The sequence below is a fragment of the Cheilinus undulatus genome, linkage group 5, assembly GCF_018320785.1.
Source record: "Cheilinus undulatus linkage group 5, ASM1832078v1, whole genome shotgun sequence".
Lineage (NCBI taxonomy): Eukaryota > Metazoa > Chordata > Actinopteri > Labriformes > Labridae > Cheilinus > Cheilinus undulatus.
The window spans coordinates 4940410-4953852 of NC_054869.1; the positions used below are offsets into that span (position 1 = coordinate 4940410).

At 41.1% G+C, this 13443-nt stretch overlaps 1 protein-coding gene across 2 annotated transcripts in view; it reads left to right on the forward strand.

Moving 5' to 3' along the window:
• The window catches only part of ssh1a (slingshot protein phosphatase 1a), a 65306-nt gene extending 52473 nt beyond the window's left edge, over positions 1–12833 (forward strand). For both annotated transcript variants that reach the window (XM_041786676.1, XM_041786677.1), the window contains 3 exons: positions 88–288; positions 2989–3688; positions 6077–12833. In XM_041786676.1, the coding sequence (XP_041642610.1) occupies positions 88–288; positions 2989–3688; positions 6077–7135 (1960 nt within the window). In that variant the 3' untranslated portion in view covers positions 7136–12833. The remainder of the gene's footprint in view (positions 1–87; positions 289–2988; positions 3689–6076) is intronic.
• Positions 12834–13443: the final 610 nt, after the last annotated feature.

The window sequence follows — 13443 nt, forward strand, 5'->3', positions numbered from 1 at the left end:
ATGTTATTGAAATTATCTCAAAGAATCTCACATTTTGAGTGTCTTTGTGGTGAAACCATGTATTTTGTCCTAATTCCTCCCCCATAGAAAGAACCACTCCAAGTGTCTCGTCCACTGTAAGATGGGTGTGAGTCGGTCGGCCTCCACCGTCATCGCGTACGCCATGAAGGAGTTTGGCTGGTCGTTGGAGAAGGCCTATAACTTTGTCAAACAAAAGAGGAGCATTACACGACCCAACGCAGGCTTCATGAGACAGCTGGCTGAGTACGAGGGCATCCTGGACGCCAGGTAACGCCTGTTATAGACGTCTACGTCTGCCAGTGTTATTTGGTGTTAGTGGATCATAGGGCCTGCCACAGTACTAGAGTTTAAACTTTGATATAGTACTAATTACAAACAGACAATGATATCATTAATACGTGTTGATTAGAATAGACAGTCAGTAAACAGAATTGGTGCTAAAAACTCTCTGAACATGTAGAAGTTGTTTAACCTCCTGAGCTTTTGATCCATTTAAAAGCTCAGCCTTTTCTTTGTAATTCGTTATGACTAAAAATGATATCCAGAAATCTCCTGAAGGTCCTGTTTCTGCTAAAATACAACCCTGGATTGGTGTCAGAGTGGATGTTTTGGCTGCGCATCAGCCAGTTGGTCAGTTTTTGGGGGTCTTCAGTCAGTTAGAAATAGTGTCAGCCATTGAGAAAGGTATGGTTGATTTTTTTGTTGTTGTTTTTTGTTTTTTTGAAGATTGACCACAAGGACTTGCTCAGGCCAAGCATCTACAAAAATTTCACTAAAAGTTCTGAATTACTTGGAAATTTTCCTTTCCAAATCCACACAAATACCTGCAAATTTCAATGAATTTCATTAAAAAAAAAGTATGTGAACATTTTTAAACATATTTTTAAAGTATCCGATAGAAAGAACCCCAAATTTCTGTAAATACTCCCCAAATGATTCAGTTAAACTTTATCACAGAGCCAAAATATTTCAGTATAAAAAGATCCCCAAAAGTTTAAAGGGAGTCTGTTCTAAATGTCTTTTCAAATTCCTAATAGTTTACAGATATGTTCCACAGAAGGACATGAAGTGAAGGAAAATTTCCCAAAACACCCAAATTTCTTGAAATTGAAATTTTTCCAGAAAATACACCATTTCTCCCATAAATTGTTGCAATTACAAATGTTTTTGGTATACACATTTTTATTTTATTTATGTGCATTGGAACAACACAAAAAAGCACAAGAAAAAAGCCAAAATTGACATAGTCTTACACAAAACTCAAAAAATGGGCCGGACAAAATTGTTGGCACTGTTTTAAAACTGTGGGTAAATCATTTTATTTCAAGCATGTGATGCTCATTTAACTCACCTTTGGCAAATGACGGGTGCGGGCAATATAACATATTGCCAATATATCAAAATGTGTATATCAGGAACATTTGTAATTGCAACAATTTCTGGAAGAAATGGTGTATTTTCTAGAAAAAAATCCAGGGGTGCCAATACTTTCGTCCATGGCTGTATCCCATTTGGCCTAGGAGCTTCTGAGAATCCCTCAGGAGGAACTGGAAAACATTGCTGAGGAGAGGGATGTATGGGTTGACTTTCTTCACCTGGTGCCACTGTGACCCTGGATAAGAGGAGGATGATGGATGAATGGATCTCCCACAATTTTCATGATAATACTTATAAGTTTCCAAGCAAATTCCCCAAAATATCCAAACAAATTCTGTCAAATTTCCATGAAAATTTCATCACAAATTCTCTCAACATTTCAAGCAAACCTCAAAGGAAATTCTCCACAATCATCTGAAAAACTCTAACAGCATGAATGGTAACTGTGTGGTAGGAAAGCTAAAGTGTAATGTCCTCATACGTGCATGCAGAGTTTTAGGAGGTTAAATTTCTGTTAACAGTAACCAAAAGCTTTAACAGAAGGATTTTCACAAAAAATAGGGACTAGACCCTAGATCAAAGTCTGGACTCAGGCTCTATCCTTTCCAAACCTGTATTCTAAACTTGTTGAGCATCTCTATTATGACTCACAAAGTTTTTCTACATTTATGTAATCTATTTTGAACGGGGCAGCCTTTTCTGCCTTTATGCCCGCTTCATGTGACCCTGCTCATTGGAGCTGCAACAGAAGAGGTCTGAGAATGGATGTCTGCAGCCAGACTGTCTAGGGGTGTGTGGGGGAAATGTGTGCATGAATTTTGTTTTGTTTGTTCAGCCCATATCATTCAGTGATTTCAGGACATTTCTTCACTTTCGCCTCTAAAGTCTTCCTCTCTGCTCCTAACAGTGTTTCATTCAGGGGCTGGCCTCAAGGCCACAAAGTTTGTGAATAACTGCTGTCTTTACTGGGATCTAGTATTCACTTTAAGGGTAAATCCTCACAAAAAGGCAGGATTCTTAAGATTCTCTTTGGATTTCATCATCACCGGTCTCTGTTTGTACTGAGGAAGCTTTGTCAGTACAGCCCCAGGACATTAGGATAAGCACAACAACTCGATGACATGGCTCTGTCTCCTCTGCTCTGCTCTCTGTGTACCCAGGAGACACTAACATAACTTTTTCATCTTATCAGACGCCCAAGGGATTTGACTAAACGTCAGTATTTGCCAACTTTAAATGAGCACAGTGTCTGTGTCGGAGTGGAAGGGAGCGGCACAGCGGGCAGGACACCATGTGGCTGCTTTTAAACAAAATCCTGCTCCTACATGCATGTTTGCAGGGCTGTTGATGTGTTTGTACATTCTTTAAGCCATAACTGTAGAGAAATATTAAGAAAAAGCCTCTTAATTTTGTTTCAATAGTGATTTCCTCTCTTTACTTCTCTCAGTGTAACTCACCAGTGTCGCTCTGGCACTTGATCTGATATTTTTTTGATAATATGACTGTAGACTGTTTTGTCCTCTACTTCTGGATTCTAACAAACATGGCTGACTTGTTTGATCCTGACATGTTTTCTGTGTTTGTGTCCAGTAAACAGCGTCACAACAAGCTGTGGCATCCTGACGCAGACTGTGAGATGTCGGAGGGGCAGCAGGGCTTACAGTGCTGTGGAGGCGAGGAGGGAGGTCACCTGACTCCAGAGCCGGGGATGTCTCCCTGCTGTGAGGAGGCTCTCTCTGATAAGGGGGCGGCTTGTCCATCCCCCCGCAGGACTGTTGCTCTGGAGATCGACCCCGCCTACAACAACTACTACTTCCGCCGGCTCTCTGACTCGGCACTGGACAGCGAACCTTCGACCCCCGTGCGCGGCCCTCCCCTCCTAGGCATGGAGAAAGTCTTCATCGAGATTGAAGACGTGGAACGGGACGCCCTGCTGGATGACGAGGCCTTCGATGGCCGCGAAGGACTCCCTCTGCCCCACTTTGGACCCACAGCAGAGGGGACGGCTGCACAGACGTGCTCTCGGGGTCCTGAGCCCCTGGAGGAGCTGCGTCTGAGGCTGGAGTTCAGCACCGTGGAGGAGGAGGATGAGGAGGAGGTGCAGAAGGAGGAGGCAGAGATGGAGGTGCTCATGCAGCCTGACGATGGAGGAGGTGGGGGCGCAGGCGGAGGAGAGGAAGCTCAAGATGTGGAGGTGGAGGGGGATGGAGAGGGGAACGGGATGGATCTGGCAACCCTGAATGAGAACTCCAACAACAACAACCATATCAACACTTCACAGAACCTTAATGTAAGTAGGACTTCATAGTAGACCAGATTTCCATGGCGGCCATGTTTCTGTGCTTTCACACTCAGTTTAGGAAGCTCAGATGTTGTTATAAAGTTCTATTTCAGGTTCATTTTTGTAGAAACATTGATATTCTGACTATTATTATAAAACATCCATAATATGTTTGATTCTGGCTGCACCTATAACATGAAAATAACAGTGCAGCTTGAAACTCACTTAACTTAAACGCTGCTGCCAGGCACCTCTCAAAGAAAACAATAACAAAAGATTAGTTGTTAAAAAAAAAGATGATTCCCTGCTCCCCCTGCCTCCAAGAAAACGATTCCAGAAGGACCATTGTCAGGACAAAGGGGTCAAACAGACCTGAGGCAGAAAGCTCGGGTAACAGAACTCTCAGCCGATGGCAGAGATTAATCATGGTCGAACACAAATAAGCAGCATAAATCATGAATGAAGATGCACTCACTAAACCCAGATGCACCGTACCATAGTCTCCTACTGGCCTGCATTTACACTTCTCCAAGCCAAACCAGCCCTGAGCACAAATAGATCATCACAATGTCATATGACGTCCAGTTTACAGGACGCTCGGTCTTAGAGAGTCAGCACAATAGACTATGTTGTGATTTTTTTTCTAGATTAAATTGCACATAAAATGTTTTAGCCATATTTGACGTAAAGTCTCCCCAGACTTATGGAGACAAATCATTGATCTCAATAAAACTCAAATATTAAGAGCTATGGCTGATTAGCTGCAACTGAAACGAGATCATTGACACTTCAAGACTTTCAAATCATAAATAAAGATTGTAAATATACTGAAATGGCAACCATAACTCATTTTTTCCCCTTAAAACCTTATTGTAGGCTATTAAACTTTGTAATTTCAACCACAGTGCTTGTAAATATTGTTTCTAGATTGGAGTTTAACTACTTTTAGGCCATTCAAGTAAAACAAAAATTCTTTCCATTTCCTCATAGTCTAATCTCAAAATGCTCAAAGAAAGCTTAATGTGCATACTAAAATAAAAATACGACTGGCATTTTCGTCACACTTTCCCCTATCAGCAAAAACATATTTGTAACTGTGCCATTAATGTTAGAAACGGTTTAGAAGTTGATGTAAGAGAAGGGTCGTGATAAAGGTCTGGAAAAGTCTAAATATGGTGTCAGGTTTCTGTATATACCCTGTTTCTAGTGGTGCATAACATGACTATAACACTGAGGGCCAAACAGGGTAAACTTTTTAACCATAAACTGTCAACCTTGTTTCACCGGTAATAAAATATGACAAAAAACTTAGCACTGATGATAAATGATTTTGACATTTAAAAAGGTAAAAAGATAAGTTTAAAGACTCACAATCTGAGAAAAGTAAATTTATTAGTTTAAAAATGTCAAAACATGGAACTGAAATTGAAAAATAATGTTTTTAAAGGAAAATACAGCTATTAGAAAGAAGTCAAAACCATGAAATTCAAAGTCAAAATATGATTCAAAATTTTAAATTGTTCTTCTAAAAGGTCAAACTATTGGATTATGAAGTCAAAGTTTGGAGTTGAAAATATAAGATAAAATACAAAATAGATGGTTTAAAAGGTCAAAATATCACTTAAAAATTAGAGTTATGAATCTTAAAGCTCTAAATATTATATAAGAAGTCAAAATTATAAGTTGAAATGCTCAAAGTATGAAATAAAAAGTCAAAATCCTAAGTTTGAATCCTAATTGTGAGATGCTAAATTGAAAATGTGAAATTAAAACACAAATTAATTTCTTTTCCCACAATTCTGACTTCTTGTCTGAATATTTTTACTCTTTACTTTTTCAGATTTTGTGACTTAACAAGGATATCTTAAATCATCAAGAATAGGTTCACATTTAAATACTTGCCAAATCTGCAGACCTCAGACTGATGGGCCAGTTATAACAGAAATATGAGATCATCATGCGGGCCGGATTTAACAGTTCCCCGGGCCAGATTTGAACCCCGGGCCTTGAGTTTAACACTTGTGGGATAAAGGCTTGCAGCACCCTCGTTCTGATGGTAGCTGATGGTTTATCAAACATATCAATAACGTCTAAAATAGTGCCCAGTCTCACTGGATTTCTGATATCCATTCCCTTAGTGATTGCTTTTTAATCAGGAAATAACAAAATAAAATTATTTGACAAATTCTCTGTTAATATGACAGACAACCTGGAGTTTAATAGTACAGCATGATATTTCAGCTCCCTACTCAGAGTGTGACAACACAGGAGTGTGGCTGCTGTTGGAATATGGTTTGTTAAGTTTGTTTTTTGATTGGAAATTCTTTAATTGCAATAATCAGTTTTTAAAATCCCTACCTTCCCATTAACTCTTTTTCTCTCTTTTTTTCAATTCAGGAAAAACCTGCCTCTGTCCTTCCTTCCAAGTCCAAGCAAAAAGCCGACTCGCCAGCCCTCGTTTCTAAGCTTTGCCTTAACCCCAGTCCTTCTGAAGTCCCAAGTGCTTCGTTCCCACGGCCCCGTACCTCTTCTGAATGCCTAACGTCTTCAGTTGTAGTGCTACACCCTTGTGCCAACTGCGCTGCCTCCCCACCTAAAGCTCCGCTCGACAGAGACGAGCCGCCGGGAGACGCACCGCTGCCGATGGAGCTGAAGGACGATGGCGATGTAGTCAAAGTTCACACTGATAGTCAGAAAAGTAAACCTGCTGCTGCCTCTGATGCCGTCCCCGAGCTGGTCAGCATGGACTCAGAGGAAGAGAAACAAGGCGTGGCTTGCTACATCGGCCAACAACAGGAAACGCTTTCTCAGCTGCAGCGGTCTGGGCTGGTCCGCCGCCGTGCAGAGAGACTGGAGAGACTTTCAGGTTTATCCAAGGAGAGCCTGCACTTCCTGAAGCCTTTGCACGCATGCCAAAAGCCCAAGAACAGCCCCTTTCACCCCGAGGAGGAGGATGACTTCTCCGGCATCACCGGGGACTTCCCCAAATCTTCCACGCCATGCCAAGTACGGTTAGAGCCACTGGTGGTGCCACTGACCAATGAAGCCTTGTTGGGGGTGGTGGGCTCCGGGTTGCTCACACCCACCTCCTCGCCTCACGGCTCCACGCTGACACGCAGCTCCAGCAGTGACAGCCTGCGAAGTGTGAGGGGGAAACCCGGCCTGGTGCGTCAGCGGGCGCAGGAGATCGAGACCCGCATGCGTCTGGCGGGGCTCACCGTGCCCTCCAAGCTGAAGCGCTCCAACTCGCTGGCCAAGTTGGGCAGCATCAACTTCTCCTCGGAGGACCTGTACTCCGCCTGCTCCTCTGATGCCGGGACGCTGCTGCTACTCTCGCTGTCCCCGGAGCCTGATCCCGCCTCTGAGTGGGGCTCCCCCAACATCTTCGCTCCGCCACGACCGTGCAAGGACCTGCACACTCCAGAGAGGGCGCTACCAGGTGAGCCGCGGAGCTGACACACCGAGGAGAGGCTGTGCACTCTCCACGCTCCCCCTCCTCCATCATCCATCGGGGCCGGAGAGTCGAGTCAGACGAAACAAATGAAAAGATGAAAACAATGCCAATAGTTGTTGTGAGGAGCGCTCTCTCTCTCTCCTTTGCCACATTGTTCTTCAAACTGCTGTTCACAGTGATGATCGTCTTATTGCTGTATCTGTGTAAGCCATCAGTTCACCTCTAACTTGGTTTGATTCATGGACAAACAAGTGCCTTAAGTATGAGACCAGAGGCACAGAGACTGCAGGTTGAGATGGTACGAGACCCTCTATGACCTTTAACTTCACAGCCAGTAGTACCTGATGTGTACCAGTTTATGGCACTCATATTATATTTTCCCGTCAAAGTGGCGGTCTGTTCGGACGAACGGAGCTCTGGCAGGAAGTTAATCTGTAGACTTGTTAATCACAGTTTGTTTTAGATGCCTGAGGGTTGTAAATCGAACGGTTACCTCATGTTGCATTCACGGAGCTCTATTCCCAGATGTGGCCTGTTGCACCGGCTCTGTGGGAGTTCTGTCTCAAGTCACGCTGTAAAGTCGACGCTAAACTCTCTTTAGTTTCTAACTTAAGTTTAGGGATGGGGATAGACATTCAAAAACTCTAGCAGTCAGTAAATTATTTTAAAAAGACTTCATTCAGCTGTCATCTAAATGTAATTTCTTATTCAGTTACTTTACTGGCACCTTTACTTCTACCAGAAACTGACTAAACCAGGGAGTCACTGACTTTATAGTGCCAAGAAACTTCAGCCGGCCACACACTAGACGATTTTTTAATCTGAAACAAATTTAAAACCGTGGGAGACCACAGACTTCAGGACACTTTCCAGAGATTTTTCATCTTTAATCCTCTGAACGCACACACTAGACGACTCAGCCAGACTGTCAGATCACTGGAGACCACACACCTGCCGACCTGCCTACAACCTCCCGTGATCACGTGACTTCAGAGAAAACAGCAAAAAAAACCCCACAGATGTCTGTTGATACTGTTTTGCTGTGTCTCCACAACAGGCTGTCCTGGCATGCGTTACAGGTGTAGCAAAAATCATAAAACTAGGGAAAGACTCAGGATGAAATCCTGGCTGGAATGAAGCTACAGTTGTGTTTATGGTTGTGAGTGGTGAAAGTACATAGGATCCGTCTGGTAACGCTACCTGGTGTGCTCGCTCTCATTGGTTGCTGTGGGTACTCTGTCAGAGGCACTGCGGCCTAGAATCGTAAATATCAAACATGTTTGATTATGATTCAGGGTCTTGGAGGGTACGACGTGATTTGGAGCATTAAATTAATCGTGTTGACACCACACACATGCAGACTACTCAGACAAATAACCGTTTGCGACGAGGCTCCAGTCGGTATACGCCCCCACAATCCTCAGGGGGGTCAAATCTTGGCTAAAATTGGGCTTAAAATCCTGTAGTGTGTGGCCAGCCTAACTTTGCTTCTCTTGACTGAAGAGACAATCTACTGGACTGAAGATTTTTATCTAAATGCTTATTGATCAATATGACAAAACAATGAAAAAAACATGGGACTGTATTGACAGCTCTTTAAGCTGTGTTTCCACCAGGTGGTCCAGTTTGATCGAGTACGGTCAACCCCAAAAATAGTTTGCGTTACCACAAACACTCTGATGGGGTGTGCATGTGGTGTAACAGTCAGTGCGAGTTATGGGGACGATCAGTATAACAGATGGAATCAGGAACTTTTTAACTCTTTAACTCCAGATCTGCTCAGTTTATTCCACTTCTGTTGGATTGACGTTTTCCACAAACAACAGGAAAGTATTGATGTGTACTCAGATAAATCAGGACTATCATATGAAATCTTCAATCCCCATCCCTAGCTGTTAGATCTTGTGTTTCAACTCGTCTTTGAGGTGACCCAGAGCTGGTGCAGCCCGGTGCTGGCTTCACTTTAGTTTACTTCATTCAAGGAAACTCACTCTGATGCAGAGGTGTGTGCTTATGCATTGATATGTAACTGTGTGTGTCTGTGAGCGTGAATGGGCTGAAACGAGGAGAGGAGGCTGTGACTTTGTAAAGCCAGAGGCTTTTTCACTGTTTTCAACAGAACAAAACATTTCTGGTTTGTTCTTCCTTTGCACTGTTGTTTTTTTAATCAAGTGAATACTGGTACACACGAGCTATCTTCCAAAATAACATTCGTGAAATGTTATTGACCTCATCATTCCCTTCTGTGTCGCTGGGAGAGTAGAGTGAGGCGTCACGCTGCACGGCTGAAATCAGAACACAAACGCCCGGATCATTAATGAAACGAGGAGAAAGAAAACAAACCTTCTTTACCTTAAATTTGCTCGTCCTCGAGGGTTGCCAACATGTTCAACTCATTTGTGCTTTTTGAAAATGTGAAAGACCAAAGCTGTTTGGCCGTCATGACAATTGGAAAGCTGTACTAAATATGTGCTCCGTCATTTCAATCACGTATTTCAAGAAATGCTGTCACGTCTTTTTTGCACCTTTTGGGTGGTAGGGCTGGGCGATACGGACCAAAAATCATATCTCCATGTTTTAGCTGAATGGCGACACACAACATGTATCTCTGTGTCTTCTCTGTTCATATCAAACAGTTGTCACTTTAGCAGAATGACCAACTTTGATCAACTCTAGTAAAAATCAAACTATGCTGAAGAGGGACGCATGATTCAGGAGTTTTACTGTTCTTCTGTTTCCAAACTCATTCACAGATATCCTAACTGCTGTGTGGAAAGTTCTACCTTCCACAAACTCACCTTTATAAGGTGAAGCAAGGGATGGGCCATGATTTTTGAATACTCACTTTTTATCTTTGAGTTTTTTTGAAGAGTGCAGGCAACTATTATCTTTGTTTGAATTGTTATTTTCCCATTATGTTTGGTATATGGTGGCTGTAACCCACTTGAGGGCTGTTTGCTAACTACCATTTAATAACAAAAGAAGAAGAAAGCTGTAGAAACTAAACATTCCTTTCCTTAACATAAGACAACAAATCTTAATGATGATTTTTAATTTAAAAGATCTATTTAACTAGGTACTGTCCAGTTAAAGAGAGTGTGTCTTCAGTTTGAATTAGCATGGAGCAATGCTAAGTCTGTTAGCCTGTTGAGGGCAATTTCCATTACCTGTTAGCATCAAGCTAACAAGCTTAGGTGACAAAAATGTCAGGTGGTGCAACCAGGAAAAATGCTAATCTAAAGCAGCAGATAAAGGGTTAAAACAAACATGTTTGGTAATTATGATGGCAGTAGTGTTGTTATTTTTCCATCTTCTGATGTAGATTTAGCATAAAGAAACAAAATAACCGGACACAATCCGAAACCATCAGTAAAATACAAAAGACTCACAAATAAGTATGTGTGAGGTAATGTGGACGCTTTCTGGGGAAATTGCCAAAGATCTGATTAAGAATTTGGGCTGTCAACATTGATTGAGTTAATCGCGATTAATCTGGGTCCACAATTAGTGCACACATTTTTTTTTTAATCATGTGTGTTTTATTTTCCCTTTAACACGCTTTGGTTTAGCCATGTCAGCGGGTCTGCATCCAGACAGAAAGTCAGTTAGCCTTAGTAACAGAAAAACCCAAAACTGCACAAAAACAGTTTGAAATGCAAAATAGTGGATTTTTAAAATGTGACGAAAAGGGTGAGATTAATCCTGAATAAGAATTGTAATTTTTTGAGAGCTTCATTTAGAATGAATAAAAGGTAAATACACAGATTTTTGCTGGTGTACAGTTGGAGCACCTGACAGTTTTTGGGTGCTGAAGTTACAAAAGTTATTAAAAAAATAGATTAAAACACTTTAAAAGTTATGTCACTTATAAAATGTGTTAAAAGACATAAATCCACAAGCATCCATTACATCCATTTTATTGATGCCTTGAACATCATTGACCCAAACATCCCAGTCTGTCTCACAGATCTTTGAAGTCTCATGCAAGTGACTTTAAAATGAGAATTTTCTTTGAAACACATCTCCATTTTTTCAGTATTTACAGCCACAATGTGTGCTGTAAATATTGGCAGAAAAGTCTGTATTTATCAGTACTTTTTATTGACATTTTGTGCTTTTATTTACCTTAGTTATTTTGCTAATTTTATCATGCATCTTTAATAATGAACCTCATTGATTTCACAGCAAACAAAAATAGTGGTCCAAGCCCCTCAACATTGGGCAATGTTTGTTTTTAATGATCACAAATCACAGACAAACTTCTAACTTTTCTTCACTCTTAAATACCATGCACTTTGAAAACAATGAAATCTCCATAATGTAAAGATCAGCGGTATCAGAAAGTTCATGATCAGTGATATTCAAACAAAGAGAGAGAGAGTAATGTCTGGCTCAAATACTTGGAAAGGTGCATAGAACTGGAGAGGAGCGATGGCTTTCCTGACCACTTGATGAAAATGGACAGTGTGGAGGAGTTTCATGCGTTTTTTGATATTAAAAAAATGAAAAAGTTGTCAAATTTTGGTTTTGCAGGTGTGTTATCACACCTGGAATTGTTTTGAATCAAATCAGCGTTTCTGCTCTGGTTGGTTTGTTTGGATGTGTAAACACTAGCAGGACAATCAGACTCTTTAGTAAGTGAGCGGAGATTGCTCCGGACTCACTCGATTTCTAACAAACCCTGGAGAATCGTTTTTTTAGAGTCATGGGTTAAACCGGTGAGGAGTGAGGGTAAACCTTGTTTCTCATCATTTTTGCCCACTTTTTTTAGCTCAACTCAGCCTAACTTTATTTAAACAGCACATCTCACACACCAATATATTCAGTCCAAAATGCTTTACGAGTAAGAGAGAGACAGGAAACTACAGACACTGAAGAAAATCAGTAAAAAAACAAACTCATAAAAATAAAATCAAGGAAACATTCATAAACCAGTAATTAAGACCCATAAAGCTGGATAAAACTCGGCGCTTAAACAAGACAAAACGCTGATTAAGGATGTAAAAACACTCCGAAATTGGAGCTTTTTAGTAAAAATTAACAATGAATTTATATAATTATTTAAATCTGCATTTTTTATAATCAGGAATAAAACATAATCTAGTGTTGGGTGTCTATGACTTCTGTTTTTGTTGCTGTGGTCTCAGACAAGCTTCAGTATAGTTTGATATTTAATAATAAATTAAAATTTCCTTAACTCAGATAAAATGAAAATTCTCTGTTCAGACTAAACATTCCAGTTATCGTGTCAATAATCGTGTCTCTGTTAATGGTCCTGGTGAACAGTCTTTTTGCTGACCTGGCATGTAGCCTCAACATAAAGGTAACTGAGTAATCATTATTGCCCTACCCTGTATCTCCTGTGAAAATATATCATCGTCTCTCCGAACCGTGAGTTATTGCCCAGCCCTATGTGGGAGAGCGACTCAGAGAAGTCATCGGGCTCATAGCTGTTAAGCTTTTTACGCTCATATCATGGGTGAGGTGGAAAGCTTCGATCACAGCAGGTTACTTCACCGTTTGTAACCTTTTTCTTTTTATATTTAAGTATGCAGTAACTTTTGTACTGTACATCGCTGTAGTTTGAATGCATATTGCACTTTTTATGTTGGTCAAAATAATGTACTGTACGTGTTCATTATGGAAATAAACATTTCTTTTACATAGCACTGATCTCGCTTCTTCTTCCATCATGATCAAAGATACTCCAGTGATCCTGACTCGATCAGCATCAGCAGTTTCTATTAATATCAAGTATGTGATTGATAAATCCCATAATCAAACTGATCGTCTGTGGTTAATGATCTGGTGTCTGCAGCTGAAGGAGGCATAAGTGTACGGTGTAGCGCGGCGGTTCAAGCATGTGGAGTTTTCCTGATAATGAGTAAAGTCATTTATTTCCTTTTCTAGGTTTACCAAAACTGGTTTCCCCAAGATAATGAAGTTATTTCTTTTAATAACCAAACTTTCCCTGCAATCCTGGCGAAATTAAAGAAAGTATAATGCAAGCATGTAGTCCCTTCTGTTTTATGTCTCGTCTCTTTGTTTAGTCATGTTTTGTTGCACCCAAGGTCCAGTTTGCCGCATGTTTAATTGAATAATTTGAAGGTTTTAAGTTTTAAATTTGGGTTCTGACTCCTCACAAAGGGAGTGGTTGGTAACAACTGGTGTAGTGTGATTATAGAGGCTGGCTGTCAGCTATGAAGGAGTCAGAACATCTGCATGGTGGATGGAAGAAAACGTGAACACAGCACCTTCAGCTGTCTTCCTCCTCCACTCACAGCAGCAGGGGGAGAATCCCCCAGACTGA